This window comes from Schistocerca serialis, chromosome 2 (assembly GCF_023864345.2).
Source record: "Schistocerca serialis cubense isolate TAMUIC-IGC-003099 chromosome 2, iqSchSeri2.2, whole genome shotgun sequence".
In the NCBI taxonomy this organism is placed as follows: Eukaryota; Metazoa; Arthropoda; class Insecta; order Orthoptera; family Acrididae; genus Schistocerca; species Schistocerca serialis.
Genome location: NC_064639.1, coordinates 704120774 through 704142339, shown reverse-complemented (window position 1 = coordinate 704142339; position 21566 = coordinate 704120774). Strand labels below are relative to the sequence as shown.

The window sequence follows — 21566 nt, the reverse complement described above, 5'->3', positions numbered from 1 at the left end:
ATATACAAAAAATTGCATGTACGTGTTTTTAAGCTTTGACGAAGTAGTTCAACTTGTAAAGACTGTTCCCTTTCTGTGTGACATTACTGTTACACAAATTGTCACTCTCATGTATAGTTTGCCAGTAAACATTTTCAACATTTTCTTTGTTTACTTTGCACTGAATTGTTACCTATCTGTAAAGTATGCAGTCTGGTAGTTCACCAAATTTTAATATTTCAGAAACGTTCAGGAAGTGAAACAAATACTAAAAATTTTCAGTAGCACTAAATAAGCAACCATCAGTCTGACCAATCACAATTTATTAGAAAATTCCTAAGAACACCTCTCTGTTTATGACATGAACCATGTAATTTATGAACTTCTATCCAGTGCTTTCGTGATTTCTCTTGCCATTATGCTAGATATTCCAGTACTTAAGATAACTTTCAAATGATAAAGAAGCAAAGAGTCATTATTGTGTAATTTTCCAACACTCAACATCCATAAAATTGTCATTCTTCATGTAAAATATGCCTCTATGCACCATATTACAAATTGTAAAATATTAATACACCAAATTCCAAATAACAAGACTCCTTGATATTATGCAGTGAACTTTTGTCACTTGCAAATTTTACTGTGTTTTATTATGACAGTCTTTGCCTCTGTAATGTAACAGACTGATATTCACCTATTAAACAATATGATACACATGATAAATACACATCACAAAGACCACAATTTCACTATGGAAGTAGATATGTATGATCATGTTCTAATTTTCAACTTGCACCAATCATTGTATAACAACATGAAGAGTAACAATCACAGTACAAAGAAAAGTAATTAAATGCAGTTTTACTAAATGGAGCAAACTAGCTTGTTTATAATGTAAACATTCTTCAATTTACTAGTCTTCAGGACATATTGGAATAGTATGTTTTGTGTAAAATGATAAAACTGTAGCATTAGAGATACCATTACTGTAGACAATTACATTGGCAGTTTACTTTTAATGAAAACTTGCAAATTGAAATATTTGTTGTTAAAAATGTTCATCTTACAAAGTTTAGCATAGAAAAACTCTGTTTTTTACAAAACTATTTATGTAAAATATGTCTGTATAAAGTGTTGACTATGTTGCCACATGTAAATTCATTTGCACATGTTTGTAGACATTTTAAAACCCTAACTCACCATGACAACAGTATGGGTGCAGAAAAAGTCAGTTAACAATTGTGCATTTCTGTCCATGATTAAATTTTAGTTCTGTAATTAAGTAAAATCACCTACAATGGAAAACCACCAAACCTGCCTGCAGTGAAATTTGTTTAAAGAGTTATGGCAGAACTAGTTTGCTATTTACAAGTGACACACTGGGCCTTGACATCATTTGTGCATTCACTATCAGTGCATAAAGTGAATGTTATAAACAGAAAATTGTCTACAGAACAGTGTATGTCTCTTTCACAGGTGTCAAAATGTTATTGAGATTATGAAGATTTAAGACACTCTTTCATTGATAAATGCATGCATACACAGCCACCATGCCAGCAAGCTATCTACAAATTAAACTGAAGGTTCAATGTGAGGTTCTGTAGCTGACTTACCATACAGTGGCTGCCCAAAATTAGTAACCACTGATGAAAATCTGCAGCATGTTGCATAGACATTTGTGCAATATCCCAAGAAAACTGCAAGAACTGTTTCTAAGGAACTACAATTTTTCAGTAGAAGTTTAAGACATTACATCTGAAGCCGTATAAGCATGCATTATTACATGCCCTAATCAGTGATGATGCTGATTGAAGATATCAATTCTGTGAGTGGTATGTGTTCCGCAGTGAATAATTTCTTCAATACTATCCTGTTGTATGATGTGGCAAGTCTTAAGTTAAATGAATGAGTTAACAAAGCAAATGATGTACGCTGGCCTTCCAAAACTCTGTGATTTGTAATTGAGGAGGAGTCAGAGTTTAGGCTGGTATATGCAGAAGCAATAGGCCCCTACTTTTGAAATTTGTGTGTGTGTTTGTGTTTGTTATTGTCTCTGTCAACATAACAACGCTTTCGTTTGGTAAGTTACAGCATCTTTGTTTTTAGATATAAGTTAATTGTTGGATGTTTTCATTGGCCACCTAATCCTACTGTGACAATTCTAGCAGCTAGTTCGACAGCCCAACTGCAATGGACATATCTTAGACCTTGTAGCTACAAACACCCCAGACCTTACCAATGGTGTCATTATATATACAGGGATTATTGATCATGATGTCATCATAGCAACTATGGTTACAAAAGTTAATAAATCAGACACGAAGGTTAGGAGAGTGGTTCTGCTAGAAAGAGCATTTATTTCCAGTATAATGTACATAGAGGAATTATGGCCAAAGTTTAAACAGATTGAAAATCATGCTCTGGAGAAGTATGCACCCAGTAAGTAGATAAAGGATGAAAAATACCTACTGTGGTTTAACAACAAAATTTGGAAAATGAGTTGGAAGCAAAGGCAGTGCACCCCTGGTCCAAAAGAGAACATGCAAATAACGACAGGCTAATGTTAGAAGTGATTCTTGCATCTGTGAAAAGGCCCCTGCACAAAGCACACAACAATTACAGCTGTCATACATTCACAAAAGTTCTGTCTGAGAACCCAAGAAAATTTTGTCCTATGACAAATTGCTAAGCTTGTCCAAGGTTTCCAACCAGTCACTCATTGACCAGTCTGGTGAGGGAGTTGAAGATATCAGAATGAAAGCTGAAGTTTTAAGTTTCATGTTTACGAAATTGCTCACGCAGGAGAATCATAGAAAAATACCAGTGTTTGACCGTTGCATACAGTACCATATGGACAACATAGTAATAAGCATCCCTGGTGTAGAGAAACAACTGAGAGTGTTGAAAACAAGTAAGTCACAAGGTATGGATGGAATCCCAGTTTGGTTTTCCAAAGAGTATTCTACAGCACTGACCACTTACTTAGCTTGCATTTATCATGAATATCTCAACCAGCACAAAGTCCCAAGCAACTAGGAAAAAGTGCAGGTGACTCCTGTATATAAGAAGGATAAAAGAACAACCCCAAAAAATTACAGACCAATATTTTTAACATTGGCTTGCTGCAGAATACTTGAAAATAGTCTCAGTTCAAATGTGTTAAATTTCCTCCAGGACAGATATGCTTGTGTCCATAAACAAGCACTTCTGTAGAAAGCATTGCTTGTGTGAAATTCAGCTTACCCTATTATCCTGTGAACTTCAGATGAACAGCTACAGGCAGATTTGACACTCTTAGATTTCCAAAAAGCATTTGATATGGTCCCCCACTGCAGGCTGTTAATGAAGGCAGAAGTATATGGAATAGGCTCCTAGATATGTGAGGGGTTCAAAGACTTCTTGAGTAATAGAACCCAGTTCATCACCCTCAATGTTCAGTGCTCATCAGAGACAAGGGTATTGTCAAGAGTCCTCCAAGGAAGTGGGATAGGGCTGCTATTATTTTCTATATACATAAATGATCTGGTGGACAGTGTGGTCAGCAATCTGTTGTTGATCTGGCTGGAGTGGCCGAGCAGTTCTAGGCACTACAGTCTGGAACCGCATGACCGCTACAGTCGCAGGTTCGAATCCTGTCTCGGACATGGATGTGTGTGATGTCCTTAGGTTAGTTAGGTTTCAGTAGTTCTAAGTTCTAGGGGACTGATGACCTCATAAGTTAAGTCCCATAGTGCTCAGAGCCATTTGAACCATTTTTGAATCTGTTGTTGTTTACTAATGATGTTATGGTGTATGGAAAGGTGTTGAAGTTGAGTGACTGTAGGAGGATACAAGATGACTTACACGAATTTACTGATTAATGTGCTGAATGACAACTAGCTCTAAATGTAGAAAAATGTAAGATAATATGAGTGAGTAGAAAAACAAATGCATAATTTTCAGATACATATTACTAGTGTCCTGCTTGACACATCATACTGTTTAAATATCTGGATGTAACACTGCAAAGTGATGTGAAATGGAATGAGCATGTGAAGATTGTGGTAGGGAAGGCAAATGGTTGACTTTGATTCATTGGGATAATTTTGGGAAGGTTTGGTTCATTTGTGAAGGAGAACACATTAGGACTGACTTGTAGGTGATCTGTACTAGATTGTATTAAAGGAAGACATACAAGCAATTCTGATATGGGCTGCTAGATTTGTTATCAGCAGATTCAAACAACACACAAGTATTGCTTTGGGAGCTTATACAGGAATCGCTGGAGGAAAGGCGCATTCTTTTCAAGGAACACTATTGTGAAAATTTAGAGCGCTTGCATTTGAAGCTGACTGCAGAACAATAATACTGCCACCAACATACATTTTGTGTAAGGGAGATTAAGATACAAGACAAGGAATTAGGCCTGATACGAAGGCTCATAAACAGTTGTTTTTGCCTCCACAAGAGGAATAGGAAAGGAAATGAGTAATAGCAGCAAGAGGACCCTCCACCATGCACCATATGGTCTATTGCAGAGCATGTATGCAGATGTAGATAGCTTGATCAACAATCATGGACACACTCAATACATTAAAATAAATGTTAACACAATAATGTATAATTTCCTACTCAAAAAAACTATTTTCCTATCACTTGCAGATAACTCTTTAATATATAAAGTATAATGCAATCAGTGAAATAATATTTTAATATGTATAATAAATATTAGCAAACCCATAACACTTGATAATCTCCTGGGGAAAAAACTTTCGGTACAATGCATTCCAGCCTCTCTATTGCAGTGTGTGTTTCTTGTGTTGTGTTTTCTCCCTTTTCATATAGCAAACTGATTTGGATAACCAATGCAGTTCTGTGTTGCTGGTTGCTAATGAGTCATTTTAACACTGAAACTCCTTTTCAATTCAGTAAAATTTCCAAATCTGAACGTTCGTACTTAGAGAAACTGCGGTCTGTAATATTTGCTGCCTATAACACCCTACATCTACTATTTGCTTAGAAATGTAAACAATTTCATAAATGTGTAATACCTGTTATCAGTTATGAGCATATCTCTTTGTGTGTATAATATCTTTCCTCAGACTGTTGTTTTCTTGCCTATGAAATGAGCAACTTTGTTTTGAGAAATACAGTTAAATAAATGTTACTGGTTTTCAGACTGGCTTCCAGATTTTGTATGGAGTGCCTAAAGTGTAACTCCCAGTCATAATAACAATTCCTGAGCACCTCAAGAACGAAATACTGTTATTTCACTGGATTATGGACAGGCTTGAGAAGACTCTAATTGCTTGCCTTCTATATGGAAATTCATCTAAGAAATTCAGTTGAAGAGCCAGAAATTGCATATACTTTTCTCTATATAAGTAGTATTGTCTCTTCAGATAATAAAATATGCCCCGACTCTGGCAACAGAATACAAAAAGTTTCCAAATTCTAACATGTAGTATATTATATTGAGATTATATATATATTGAGATAATAGATTTTTGCATGTACAAAATGTTAATTTATAATTATACTGAGGTATGGTTTGGAGGCAGTAGTAATAACTAAAACAGAAAAGAGTTGTCCATAGCCAACTAAATGTTGATACCTAGAAAAGTCAACACTAGTTAAAATAAAAAAATGAAGATCTCTGGCAACATGTAGTTCAGGAAGAAGCATGCTGATGGCCTATGAAGTAAAACAATTACAGTAGTATCACCATGTAAAGAAAATAGTCTGTCCCAAACTTTGATTCTTAAGGGCATAAAAAATAGAGGCATGACCTGGTGTCAAATACATGAACTAGACAACATGAGCTGGAACAGTACTAAGTCATTAAACTCACATAAGGCAGAATAGTGGTTTTAATTATCATCCAGTCACCCGGAAAAAAATTTTCTATGTCTTCCGTAAGTAACACAAGCTAAATGTTATGATGGTTCCTACGAAAAGGCCACAGATGATTTCCTTCCATATTTAGTCTGAACTTGTACTCTGTCCCTAATGAACAAATAATCCGTGGAATGTAGAATCCCATTTTTTCTTCCATTTGTATAAGAACTATAAGTATTAATCAAAGAAGCAGCATGGAGGAGGCTCATAGAGAACCACACATGGCCTGCTGGAACAGAGTAATGATGTGATAGTGTGAATTGTACCTGTGTGACTTCAAGACATCAAAGTCATGAAAAAGCAGGCAACTTAGAATGAATCGTCTATTGTAAAATCCTAAAGCACTGAGTTACAAACAAGTATGTAGGTTTCTGACACTTAAGTTAAGCACTGTTGCTAAAACTGGTGTAGATTAGTCGTTGAGAACTCACTAGCATGGCAGATATGTGTTTGCTATGTAGTGTCTATTGATAAGTCTTAAGGTGGTGCGACATTTACTGTATGAATTGTTATATTACTTACTTGCATAGTTGGGAGATAGGTCAACATAGGTAGAAAGTGGTCCAGAACTTTGTCCACCACTAAAGCCTGTGGCAGCTGCAATGCAAATAACTGCAGCAATTGCATTACATCCACAAAATGCTAGGGCCAGCATCATAATTCCCTGGCAAGCACAGGCTGAAACAAGGACACATAATTTTGGCAACATTTAGTAGCAACTGAGGCTTAAAAAACACAAAATGTTTGAAAATGTTGTACATCATGTTTTGTTAGTAAAATTGTATCTTCTAATATTCGTAACAGTTTGGAAATATCAAGAGTTCAAAACTAGCCACTAATAAAAATGTTATTTACAACTCTGATGGGAACCTTACTTAATAAATTACAAAAATATTGAGTTGTTGATCCTGATACCCACACAATATTGGAATTACTTACATCTTTCATAATTGTATCATAAACTTTTCATTAGCAGAATTATCAGGAAAGGAAAATGTGAAAAACTCAAATTACAAAATTAAATATTATACTCTGACAAAACAAAAACTATTCCTTTTTCATTCTTTAATATGTAATTTGAATGGCATGATTAAAAGTACTATATTATTTAAGTCTGTTTAGCATTTAACTTTAGATTGATATCTATAACATAAAATGTTTTTACATAAATATCTGTCAAATAACATAATATTTGAAATATTATAAACTGGCATATCATTTTGCTATTTGGAAATGTCTTATGGTTTTCTTCCCTTTCTTGTCTGTCTAACAGAAAGCAGATCAACATATTCTGGAGTTTACAGAAACCCAGTTTACATTTCACTTTCTTTCTCATATCAGTTTTGCTTCAGCATCACAGCAAAGGAGATATATGATTTATAACAAAGCTGAACATATCTACTTCCATTTTTATACAGTCAGTGTTTACAGCATAATAAACTGAAATAGGGTGAAGAAAAGAGATAATAAAAGAATGCAGAAAAAACTCATGGCTGTAAATTTGATTGATTAACGTCACACAATTACACCTTAATTTTATGATAGCATCTGATGAGGGGTAATGTTGGGTAAATACAGATATTGTCCAAATTAAGTTTGCTTGTTTATTTGAATCTTGTTAAAGTAATTGAATCTACTGACTGCTGTGTACTAACGACAAGGATTAGGCAGAAGCAATATACTGACAGAGAAAATTTTTGTAAGATGTTTGTAAAATACCGACTGTGTATCAAAAATAAGATTATAAACGGATAGATTGAGACAAAACACTTTTGTTATTCTAGTGCACATGAGAACAAATGAGGAGAGAATGCATCTGAGATACTGCATACTTCCTTGAACAAAAAGAAGAGTTTTATTTTGTGTCAGTAATGCCATAATGGAAGCATGGTGAGCTGCATCAAACCAGTCTTCAGACTGAAGACCATAACAACAATAATATCCTAATGGCAACAGTGACTGTTTTGAGCAAGAATCTATTACTGTTGAGGTGGAAGGAATCTCTAACAAATATGTTTATGCCTCACAAATAAACAAGAATTATGAATATAGCTGAGTGGCTACTGATGAGAAGTAGGGTACAATCTAGTCTCATGCAGTGATTTCTCCATTGAGGAAATGCCTGAGAGTCTGCAGCTCTATATGTGTTGAAATAATAAATATGCTTGTTGTGTGGTTGACTTCAGTTACCAACTATGCAAGGGCATAGCTCATATATAAATATGATTCTAGTTACACTCCTGGGTAATTTTGGAAGTGTTTTTGTAAATTTTTTGGCATACATTCACCTTTCATTAAGCAGTTAACAAATCAATGCAATATCTGCTTACTGCACAGCAAACAGTTCCACCACAACATGCAAACAATGGTACAAGTGGTCCAAGTTGGCTGTCTTTCAGTGTGGCTGAAGGAAGTATGTTGGAATGAAAGTGGCAAATTATAGTGAAAACGGTATTTACAACTAAGTTACAAAATTGTAAATTTATGGACATCAGAAAAATAAATTGCAGTGACAAAATGGGTAAACAGTACCATTTTTGAAATTTACAGATGGTTGTCAGTAGAGATCATTTCCTTCAAAAGCAGTTAGCTTTGAAAAAAACACACAAAAATACTTAGAAGACTTAGCAAATGCTGACATCATCGGCATGGGACTTAGGGACCATTGTAATGAATGTACAAATAAAACCACCACAAGTTTCATATTACTTGATTTAGTGACTAGTTTTACTAATCAGACATGGGCATCTTAAGATATTTATTGTCATGGCAACACATTAAAGGTTTAAAGCACTACTTGGTATGATAATCAACACACTTTGTGTATGCTTATCTAATATGTAGCCACAACAGCACAAAATATCAGAGGATGTTCACATCTGATGAGAACAAATCAGTAAATCAAATTACATCTACATCTACAGCTACATTTACACTCCGCAAGCCACCCAATGGTCATTTTATGTGCCACTGTCATTACCTCACTTTCCTGTTCCAGTCGCATATGGTTTGTGGGAAGAACCACTCCCGGAAAGCCTCCATGCATGCTCGAATCTCTCTAATTTTACATTCGTGATCTCCTCGGGAGGCATAAGTAGGGGAAAGCAATATATTCGATACCTCATCCAGAAACGCACCCTCTCGAAACCTGGACAGCAAGCTACACCACGATGTAGAGTGCCTCTCTTGCAGAGTCTGCCACTTGAGTTTGCTAAACATCTCTGTAATGCTATCACGCTTACCAAATAACCCTGTGACAAAACGTGCCACTCTTCTTTGGATCTTCTCTATCTCCTCTGTCTACCCGACCTGGTATGGATCCCACACTGATGAGCGATAGTCAAGTGTAGGTTGAACGAGTGTTTTGTAAGCCACCTCCTTTGCTGATGGACTACATTTTCTAAGGACTCTCCCAATGAATCTCAACCTGGCACCTGCCTTACTAACAATTAATTTTATATGACCTTTCCACTTCAAATCGTTCTGTACGCATACTCCCAGATATTTTACAGAAGTAACTGCTACCATTGTTTGTTCTGCTATCATATAATCATACAATAAAGGATCCTTCTTTCTATGTATTTGCAATACATTACATTTGTCTATGTTAAGGGTCAGTTGCCACTCCCTGCACCAAGTGCCTATCCGCTGCAGATGTTCCTGCATTTTGCTGCAATTTTCTAATGCTGCAACTTCTGTGTATACTACAGCATCATGTGCGAAAAGCCACATGGAACTTCCGACACTATCTACTAGGTCATTTATATATATTGTGAAAAGCAATGGTCCCATAACACTCTCCTGTGGCATGCCAGAGGTTACTTTAATGTCTGTAGACGTCTCTCCATTGAGAACAACATGCTGTGTTCTGTTTGCTAAAAACTCTTCAATCCAGCCACTCAGCTGGTCTGATATTCCATAGGCTCTTACTTTGTTTATCAGGTGACAGTGCAGAACTGTATCGAACACCTTCTGGAAGTCAAGGAAAATGGCATTTACCTGGGAGCCTGTATCTAATATTTTCTGGGTCTCATGAATGAATAAAGCGAGTGGGGTCTCACACGATTGCTGTTTCCAGAATCCATCTTGATTCCTACAGAGTAGATTCTGGGTTTCCAGAAATGACATGATACGCAAGCAAAAAACATGTTCTAAAATTCTACAACAGATCGATGTCAGAGATATAGGTCTATAGTTTTGCGCATCTGCTCGGCGACCCTTCTTGAAAACTGGGACTACCTGTGCTCTTTTCCAATCATTTGGAACCTTCCACTCCTCTAGAGACTTGTGGTACACGGCTGTTAGAAGGGGGGCAAGTTCTTTCACGTACTCTGTGTAGAATCGAATTGGTATCCCGTCAAGTCCAGTGGACTTTCCTCTGTTGAGTGATTTCAGTTGCTTTTCTATTCCTTGGACACTTATTTCAATGTCAGCCATTTTTTCGTTCGTGCGAGGATTTAGAGAAGGAACTACGGTGCGTCTTCCTGTGTGAAACAGCTTTGGAAAAAGGTGTTTAGTATTTCAGCTTTACGTGTGTCATCCTCTGTTTCAATGCCATTATCATTCTGGAGTGTCTTGATATGCTGTTTCGATCCAATCACTGATTTAACATAAGACCAGAACTTCCTAGGAATTTCTGTCAAATCGGTACATAGAATTTTACTTTCAAATTCACTGAAGGCTTCACGCATAGCCCTCCTTATGCTAACTTTGACATCGTTTAGCTTCTGTTTGTCTGAGAGGTTTGGGCTGTGTTTAAATTTGCAATGAAGCTCTCTTTGCTTTTGCAGTAGTTTCCTAACTTTGTTGTTGAACCACGGTGGGGTTTTCCCATCCCTCACAGTTTTACTCGGCACGTACCTGTCTAAAACGCATTTTATGATTGCCTTGAACTTTTTCCATAAACACTTAACATTGTCAGTGTCGGAACAGAAATTTTCATTTTGATCTGTTAGGTAGTCTTAAATCTGCCTCATTACTATTGCTAAACAGATAAACCTTCCTCCCTTTTTTATATTCCTATTTAATTGCATATTCAGGGATGCTGCGATGGCCTTATGATCACTGATTCCCTGTTCTGCACTTACAGAGTCAAAAAGTTCAGGTCTGTTTGTTATCAGTAGGTCCAAGATGTTATCTCGAGTCGGTTCTCTGTTTAATTGTTAGAGGTAATTTTCGGATAGTGCACTCAGTATAATGTCACTTGATGCTCTGTCCCTACCACCTGTCCTAAACATCTGAGTGTCCCAGTCTATATCTGGTAAATTGAAATCTCCATCTAAGACTATAGCATGCTGAGGAAATTAATGTGAAATGTATTCCAGATTTTCTCTCAGTTGTTCTGCCACTAATGTTGCTGAGTTGAGAGGTCGGTAAAAGGAGCCAATTATTAACCTAGCTCGGTTGTTGAGAGTAACCTCCACCCATAATATTTCACAGGAACTATCCACTTCTATTTCACTACAGGATAAACTACTACTAACATATGATCTGTGGCAGTTTTATTCATATATTAATATTTAGAGGAAATAAGAAATTGAAAAGTCAAGGGATTAAGGAAAAGATGTATCAATTAGCACCTAAGACAGTGACTCAGATAATGGAATATGAAAGTATGTAGCAATGAAAGAAATATATAGGAGTAAATGTGAGAAGTTATGAAAACAAACTCTGTGCAAAACAAAGTCAGACCAACATTTTGTATAATGACCTAACACAGAAATAAAACTGATGTGGTTGACTGGAGGCAATGGATTTCAGTTCAAGAAGACATGGAGAAAATTATTTACCAAATTATGCTGCAGAATCTATCGGCATGATGACCCAAAGATAAAAATAAATCCTGAGCTGTGAATTAGAGAGAAGTCAGAGGAAAATAGTCATGAACAAAGTAAGTGATAAGACTGCGCTTGTGGATGTAGTAGTAGTTTGGTGTTCTACTACTCTGAATCTAAATACAACATTTGGCAAGGAAATACTGGTTGTTGTCAGAAGGTAACTGCAACTAAAGTACAGAGGAGATAATGTAGGAACATGATGTTAGCCAGGTAATAAATAATGATAATTATTCCATGGAATATGGCACAGTAAAGCCATTGATGTACAGCATTATGCAAACAATTAAAATTAACTTGAATCAGTGGGTATTTATAATCTCACATTTGATCACTTGAGAGGAGTTTTACTTGTGGTTATATTACTTGTGGCCTGTCTGGTCAGTAGTTGGTCTAGTAGAAAGCAATCAGTGTCAAACATTATGGTAGGTAGAGCACTCTTGTAATTTCTACAGTATATTTGGGCATTTGTAAAAAATAAAAAATAAAAAAACTAATGTCCTTATGACAGTATATTTCTATGCACCTTGATGTGAACTCATTGATCAATGAGTTCACATCAAGATCCATGGAAATGTAGATTGTCATAAGGGCAATAGGAGCAACAAAGACAGCTAAGGTGAGCAGAATAAGCAAAGACACTCTGATTGGTTGGAGCAATATGTCTATCTACATCTACAGGGATACTCTGCAAATCACACTTAAGTACCTGGCAGAGGGTTCATCAAACCACTTTCACAATAGATTCCCTATTATTCCAATCTTGAAGAGCATGAGGAAAAAACTAACACCTTTATATTTAGCTCTGAGTTATTGTATTTTATTATGATGATTGCTTCTCCCTATGTAGGTTGGTATCAACAAAATATTTTTGCATTTGGAGGAGAAAATCTGTGATTGAAACTTCATGAGAAGATTCTGCTGCAGCAAAAAACAACTTTGTTTTAAATATGTCCACCCCAATTCCTGGATCATGTCAATGATACTCTCTCCAATCTTTCACGATAATACAAAACATGGTATTCTTCTTTGAACTTTCTTGATACACTCTGATAATCCTATCTGGATCCTACACCACACAGCAGTACTCAAAAGAGGATGGACAAGTATAGTGTAGGCAGCCTCTTTAGTAGATCTGTTGCATCTTCTAAGTGTTCTGCCAATAAATAACTGTCTTTGGTTCACCTTCCCCACAACATTTTCTGTGTTCTTTCCAGTTTAAGTTGATTGTAATTGTAATTCCTAGGTATTTAGTTGAATTTATGGCCTTTAAATTTGACTGATTTATCGTGTAACTGAAGTTTAATGAATTCCTTTCAGCACTCATATGGATGACAACACACTTTTCATTATTTAGGGTCAATTGCCAATTTTTGCACAATACAGATATCTTTTCTAAATCATTTTGCAATTTCTTTTGATCTTCTGATGACTTTACTTGATGACAAATGAGAGCATCATCTGCTAACAATGTAAGACAGCTGCTCAGATTATCTCCCAAATCATTTATATTGATAAGGAACAGCAGATGGCTTACAAAACAACCTTAGAGAATTCCAGAATCATTTCTGTTTTACTTGATGACTTTCCATCAGTTACTAAGGACTGTGACCTCCCTGACAGGAAATCATGAATCCAGTCACATAACTGAGATGATATTCCATAAGCAAGCAATCTGATTACAAGCCGCTTGTGAGGTACAGTGTCAAAAACCTTGTGGACATCTAGAAATATGGACTCAATAGCACTCAACACTTTGTGAGTAAAGAGTTAGTTGTGTTTTCCAAGAATGATGTTTTCTGCATCTGTGTTGACTATGTTCAAATAGTTCATTTTCTTTGGGGTAATTCATAATGTTTGACACAATATATGTTCCACAATTCTGCTGTATATCAATGTTAATGATATGGACCTGTAATTTAGTGGATTACCCCAACCACCTTTCTTGAATACTGGTGTGACCTGTGCAACTATCCAGTCTTTTGGTGTGGATCTTTCATCAAGCAAGTGGTTGTATATGTCTGTTATGTATGGAACTACATGGCATATACAAGTTTCATATTTCAGTTCTGTATAACTAATATTTTACTTCCAGATGAAAGAAAAGTATCTTCTTTATTTGGTCCTTAAGAAAATAGTGTAAGGTCTTATGGTAATAAAATATATAAATCAAATAAATTAATGAAAAATGTTGCATTTTAATAATGAGTTAATTAGCAATACATATTCTAACTCAGCCTAAGCTATATACTGTAATGACAGAGGTAAAGCAGTTAGAGTGAATCATAGAGTACTGTGATCAAAACCTATTACTGTTCAATCTTCCAAACTTATCAATCATTTTTAATGCTTTCAGATTCAAGCAATGAAAGGGAGTACATATGCCTCTTCTCACACCCAGTGGTTTTAAGTAGAAATTGGTTGAATTCAAAGCTCATAATCTATTAAATCCATTCAGTGTAGTGTAATCTGTATAGACTTTTCACTGTTATAAAAAGCCGCTGATAGTATCAAAGCAAAACTTTGTGCTTATAAACCAAATTTACAGGTTCTCAAATAACTGGTGTAGAAAATTTTTTAATCTGCAAGTAAATTTCAAGTGGAAGAGATTATGTAAAAATAGCTACATTTATTTTGGGTGCATTTTCACTGTTATACACAGTTATCATTTATGTTATTAGCAGAAAAATGACACTTACAGACAAAATTTGCAAATTTCCGTACATTTGTCCTTGAAGTAACTTCTTTTACTAACATGTAATCACAGATGGCAGAAATAAGGAATGCAAACATCATCCTGCAAGCATGAGGCACTCCAGAGAGAACACCAGCCTGCAACAGATGGTAGTGCCATCCACAACTACAAACTGAAAGCAACAATTATTTCCTTAATACATAGATATAAAAAATCAAGAGCACACTTATTCTTACATAAAACTATATATTCAAAATTGCGAGAAGCATAAAAATAAAATGCACTGTCTGACAAGAAGTGAAGCACCCAGAAGACATGGTCAGATGCCATTGTAACTTAGAACATGTACACACCATTGGTGGGTAAGTGAATGATTATAGAGTTGTAATGCTCTGTGACACAGCACAGCCACCAAAGTTTGTATTTAGCATTCTCAGTAAGCTTCATAGGGTACCTAAGAGGCATGATATAACATTACATCTTAACTGAAGGCTGTGAAGGACTGGAGACACTGCATACTAGTGTGAGATAGCACACATGACAGAGTTTCCAATCAACTATGTCTAACCACCACAAGGAAAGCTTGCTGTACTGTGCACCAGGCACATAATAACCCCTTCACGTCTGTCCCTCTCATCACGAACATTTTTTTTAATTGGATGGATAAAAAATCTACTCACCAAGCGGTCACAGATACACACATAAAAGTAAGTTATAATTAGGCAAGCTTTCAGAGCCTGTGGTTCCTTCTTCAGGCAGAAGAGTTGAGGGGGAAGGAAGAGGGGTGAAAGGAAAGGACTGGAGAGGTCTAGGAAAACAGGTAGATTTCAGGAAAGTCACCTAGACTTGGTAAGTCTCCCCTGGTGCACAGTTCTGAGTGCCTTTTATGAAATCTACCCCTTTTCCTAGACATCTCCACTCCTTTTCCTTCACCCCTCTTCCTTCCCCTTAAACCCTCTGCCTGATGAAGAAGGCACAGGCTCTGAAAGCTTGCCTAATTATAACATTCTTTTATGTGTGTCTTCTGCCACCACTTGGTGAGTAAATTTTTTATCTATCCAATTAAAATGTTTAGTCAAAAATTGATTGATTTCAATGTTATACAAGAACAACTTATGGACTCTCTGATATGTCATCCTGCACCATTGATGAGGATCTAGTGGTAGCAGGACCATGGAATTACCATGCTATGCATATGCTGTCATTAACACCACAACACAAATGCTTGTATTTGAAGTGGTGTGGTGACCTGGAAATATGGACTGCCGATGAATGGCATTACATTGTGTTCAAAGATGAATCCTGGTTCTGCAATACCTAGAGTTACCATAATCACTGAGTATTGCAGCAACCTGGAGAGAAGCACCATTCTTCCAATGTTTTGGAGAGGCACAGTGGCAGTACTTTTGGTAGCATAGTGTGAACAGCCATTTGATAAGACCTCAGGTCAAGGCTGGTAGCGATTAAGGGTTTTCTGAGAGCACTACAGTACATCACAGACATCCTGCATCCTCGTATGCTACCTCTCATGTGACAGTATCATGACGTTTTTCAACAGAACAATGCTCAACTACACATTGTACATGTCTCTACGAACTGCAAAATGTTCAGGTATTTCCATGGCCAACAAGATCCCCAGATCTGCCCCCAAAAGAATATATGCATGATGAGTTTGGATGTCAACTCCATCTCAGTGCCAGTATCCAGGACATGAAGTACCAGTTACAACAGTTGTAGGCCAGCTTGCCTGATGAGATAATATAATGGCTTTATGACACACCTCCCAACTGAATGACTTCATGCATCCAGCCCAGAGGGGGCACAACATCATACAGAAAAATGGATTCATACTGTCAAGTTTTTTTTATAAACTTGTCTCAATTTTATAATCACTGAATCATATTTTTTTCTCAGCCAATGGAGTTTCATATTGTTTACATCCCCACTCTGAGTGCTCCACTTTTTCCATCACGCAATGTATTTCCTCATTATATTTAGAGTATTATTACTTTCATCTTCAGCTGTGGATTGCTTTCCTTCTTTCATCCTCAGAGCATAGATAGTTAATATGATTTTTTTGTTTTATATCTGGAGCAGATATTTGTGCCAAGTGATATTTGGAGGTTGGTAGCTTCAATAGCACTCAGAATTGCTGTTCCCTCCCTTGCATCCTGGATGAAGATATTTATTTAATAGTACATGAAAAAGCACAAGTTAAGACTTCCAAGAAGCAGTGTTGCTGGAGCACATGATCAGAGGCATGGTAGCTTGTTATGTAGCAGTCATGTTCTTACAGTTATTGGTCAATTTAATAACTTGTCAAATTTGGTTCTCTATATCACCTCATCCTTACTGTCCAGTTCTTTCCACACTGCAATTTATTACATTTTTAATAGATCATGATTTATCACAGACCATTCAAATAACAGTATATAGATTTGTAGACTTCTTGGTGAATTATATCTATTGGATAGAGTAGTGCCTAATGGGTTTTAAATATGGAGCACTTTCACTGTGTTCGTCTTCAATTTCATTGTCAGTAGAGATGTCAATTTTCTCAGTTCTTATCATTTTAGGTAATAATATCATGGTATTCTTACTCCTCACTTGCCACTGTTATCAAAGACTAAATAGATGAGTATTATATGAGAGTGAGTCAAATGAAAACCTTAAATATAGTTTTAAATATTACTTATTGTGCAGAAGTGGTACAGAGCTGTATCACTTTTCAACATAATCTCCCCCACGCTCAATGCAAGTCCTCCAGTGCATACAAAGTGAATAAATTCCTTTAGAAAAAAATTCTTTTGGTAGTCCACGCAACCACTCATGAACCGCATGGTGTACCTCTTCATCAGAACGGAACTTCTTTCCTCCCATTGCGTCTTTGAGTGGTCCAAACACATGGAAATCACTTGGAGCAAGGCCTGGTGAGTATGGTGGATGAGGAAGACACTCAAAATGCAAGTCTGAGATTGTTGCAACTGTTGTATGGGCAGTGTGGGGCCTTGCATTGTCATGTGGCATGACACCTGCTGACAGCAATCCACGTCGCTTTGATTTGATTGCAGGCCGTAGATAAATTTTTAGGAGATCTGTGTATGATGCACTGGTGACAGTGGTCCCTCGAGATACGTATTGCTAAAAAATGATGCCTTTTTCGTCCCAAAAGAGAGTCAGCATAACCTTCCCTGCTGACGGTTCTGTTCGAAACTTCTTTGGTTTTGGTGATGAGGAATGGCGCCATTCCTTGCTCGCTCTCTTCGTTTTCAGTTGGTGAAAGTGAACCCAGGTTTTGTCCCCAGTAATGATTCTTGCAAGGAAGCCATCACTTTCTCGTTCAAAGCACAGAAGAAGTTCTTCACAAGTATCAACACGTCATTCTCTCATTTCAGGAGTCAGCTCCCGTGGCACCCATCTTGCAGACACTTGTGAAACTGGAGCACATCACGCACAATGTGGTGTGCTGACCCATGACTAATCTGTAAACATGCTGCAGTGTCATTCAGTGTCACTTGGCAGTTTTCCTTCATTATGGCTTCAACTGCTGCAATGTTCCGTGGAGTCACAACTCGTTGTGCCTGACCTAAACGAGGAGCACCTTCCACTGAAGTCACACCATTTGTGAACCTCCTACTCCATTTGTAGACTTGCTGCTGTGACAAACATGCATCAATGTACTGAACCTTCATTCGTCGATGAGTTTCAATAGGTTTCATATCTTCACTACGCAAAAATCGAATAACAGAATGCTGTTCTTCCCTGGTGCAAGTCGCAAGTGAGGTGGCCATCTTTATACTGATACCACGACAGTATGTGTGCATCTGCACTATGCTGCCACCTATGGGCCATTCTGCTTGCTGTTTGTAGCACACATACCAACTTACAGGATAACGTCACCAAATTTCTATTTTTTATTACAAATTTAAGGTTTTCATTTGACTCACCCTCGTATGAACAAACATGTCACAGATTCTTTAAGAACAAACTACTAATGACTATGCATCCTAATATTAAACTGACTAAATATTTTTGCGGCGTTCCATGATTCTAATTTTGTAGCTGACTTCCAAGCCCCATACTGATATCTGACATTATTGGAGCTTTCCACTATACGGGCTCCTGTTTGCTGGAAACTATCATCGACTGACTGCAAGTGTGACAGAAATAGAAGATTGTCATAAAGATAAAGACTTAATTGCACTTTTATCTCTACTCATTAAATCCTAAAGTGGGAGTGGTACACTGGGCTTCTTATTATAAGCACATATTTATGATTCTTCCAATTTTAGTCATGGATGAAATGAGAGAGCAGTGTACATCTCTGACTAAATTGTTATCAACATCTTCTACGCACAGTTTAGGAAAGAATAACTGTTTTGATATCAACTGTTTTCAGAAAGTGCTGGCCTCTATGAGCAGTGTTGTTTTTCTCCTGTGACAAGCGATTAACTCCTTGCCATTATATTTGGAAGGTATGGCTGCTATCTCAGTGTCACCTGAGCTGTCTCATTTTCTATCAGTTTTCTTCCTCTGCTGGAATGTCCTGGATTTGAGACATGAGGCAGTTACCTCTTACCTTACACATTCAACACACTCAGAATTGAGTACATTACCCAGGAACATGTGACATGTGGGAGTATAATTTAGCAGAGAACTTCAACAAATTATTTATTTGTTAATTAATTTAGGAAACATTTTACTGCATTGACGGAGGCATTTTTATTTATTTACTATCACATTCCATTCAGTATATTCTAGGTCTCTTGAAACTGTACTAGTATTTGCTAAGCTGTTGTTGGTATAAATTCATATTCAGAAGGTCAATAGGAGACATACCAAGAAGGCTAGACAGTGTTCGTAGATACTGTTCTGAAATGAAGTCTCCTGAATTTTCTAGGTTGGTTTTCATGAGATATTTTATATATTTCATTATGTGTCTAATTTACAACAGCTATACACTGGAAATAAGGCAAATTTCCTCAATAGACAACAAAGACTGATGACAAAATATAGAAATTATTGCTATTAATTTCAAGTTTCATAAAAAATACTGAGCACCAGAGTGGCTCATTCCTTAATAAATGGCTAAATATATTGACTCACTCTCACTCATATTTTATGAGAAATGTAGTGATAGAACTTTGTAATAATAGTCAACTAACAGTCTTTACAGGCAGCATATTCTATTTAAATCTGATTTCCTGCAGTTCTGTTCATTTTGTGAAACTTGTTGTATGGGTAATGCTGTACTTACCTTCTTTACATCCCACCCATAGATGTATTTGAAGAATATGGGTGCATGAGTCAACAAAGTGAACTGCCCACAATTAATGGACCAGTGAGCAATAACACACATCATGAAGGCTTTTGATGTTAGAATTTTACCCCATGGAATTGGTGGCTGCAAGGGAATTAAAAATTGTAATAAAATAAAATCATAATATTTCTTCATATGTATTTTCAAAAACTGTTTTCTCTTTTATTTCACTTAGTGTTTTAACTATTTTGACACCATCCTACATTTTTTCCATATTATGATCTTTATAAATAGCTGGACTGTCTAAAAAATAGCTGGACTAATTTTTAAGTAGTCAAGCAGCGCAAACTTCAAGGTTATACGCTTCACTGACAAGTCATGTGACATCTCCTCTTACCATTTCCACCACCCATTGACTTGCTGACCCCTCAGTCAAGCCATGGCCTTCATTTGAGTCAGACTATCTATCCACAGCCCATCACAAAAATTTGGAAAGAGCAACAGATTAATGTGAAATTTTGAAAAAAATCTGGGAATCCTGCCTTTGAAGCTCATTCTTTACTGAAACAAGGGTTCAGCAATAAATATTTTTCATGCACTTAAATTTTTAAGTGATTTATATGGTTCAGAGAGGGATGAGAAAAGACTGAAGATGAGTCATGTTTAGGGTGACATTCAGTGTCAACAAAGGATGAAAACATTGGAAAAAACAGAAGATTTAATCTGAAAAGACCATCAGTTGAGTATTTGTGCAGTTTCTGGTATTGCAAGAACTAAAAAAAAATAGTTTGACAGAGTTTATATGAACACTTTCACAGGAGGGAAGTTTCTTCAAAAATGGTGTCCAAAGACCTAACGCCTGTCAAGTTGTTTTTGGATAAGCATGGTATCCCTGTGCTGCAACATCTGCTCTACTCAGCAGATCTTGCTCTAAGTAACATTTTTCTGTTTATGAAAGCAAAATCTGTATTGAAACAACAAGATTTGTCACAGTTAAAGCCATTACAGAAAAAGTGATGGAGACCATGAATGTGCTTTCAGAAGATAACTACAAACACTGCTTTGAACAGCGGAAAATTCACATGGAGCTGTGTATTGGCTGGGGGTGGGGGTAGTTTGAAGGAGACAATGTAAAAGTTATGAACAAGTAAAAATAAAGGATGTTATATTCCTAATCTGGCTTTTTTTCATTACTATTATTATTTTTTTTTTAGCCAAACCTCATATACATATTACGTCCTACATACTTAATACAGTCTAACTACCATCTGTCCATACAGTTCTTATCCTGTAGAGATATGAGACCATCTGTCCTTTTAATCCTATCTGTCTGTTACACAGAAATACACAAGCCAGGCAGTGGTGCAAAGGTGCAAGTAGTTACCATGCTCCATGACACATCCTTCAGCCCTTCTTCACAGTGAATCATGCACTCTTTCAAATATGCCTGTCTTCAGTTGAAATTGCATCACGTGGATTGGTCACACACTTCTGTAATTTCTGCGCATTTTCAATGGGTTGGGTATACACATATACCTTTAAATGTCTCCACAGCCAGAAAACCAGTGAATTCAGGTCCTCTGGATGGGAAGGTCATGCTAGGGGCCTCCTTAACCTATCCACCATTGTTGAACCACTGAGGTGCGATACTGTCATATGGTACACAGAAAGTGAGATGGTGCCCCACTGTGCATAAACTATAGTCATTGTCTTTCTACAAGGGTAATGTTTTAAAGTTGTACTGGTAATTCACTGTGCAAAAATTTGTTAATCTGTTTGGCAAAGTGCATGGCTCTGTGAGTTTTTCACCAACATTTCATGCCCATACACAGATCCTGAAATGACCCTGATGCCTCATCTCCATGATTGTTTGAGGATTTGCATCTGCCCACACATGTTTATTGTGGTAACTTACTATGCA

The 21566-nt window shown here is 36.7% G+C and overlaps 1 protein-coding gene across 2 annotated transcripts in view; it reads right to left on the bottom strand.

The window, feature by feature from the left end:
- Positions 1-21566, bottom strand: part of LOC126455670 (sialin-like) — a 159432-nt gene that overhangs the window by 38674 nt on the left and 99192 nt on the right. For both annotated transcript variants that reach the window (XM_050091441.1, XM_050091440.1), the window contains exons 6-8: positions 19643-19789; positions 14390-14522; positions 6379-6534 (exon numbers count right to left, since the gene is read on the bottom strand). In XM_050091441.1, coding sequence (XP_049947398.1) covers positions 6379-6534; positions 14390-14522; positions 19643-19789 — 436 coding nt within the window. The remainder of the gene's footprint in view (positions 1-6378; positions 6535-14389; positions 14523-19642; positions 19790-21566) is intronic.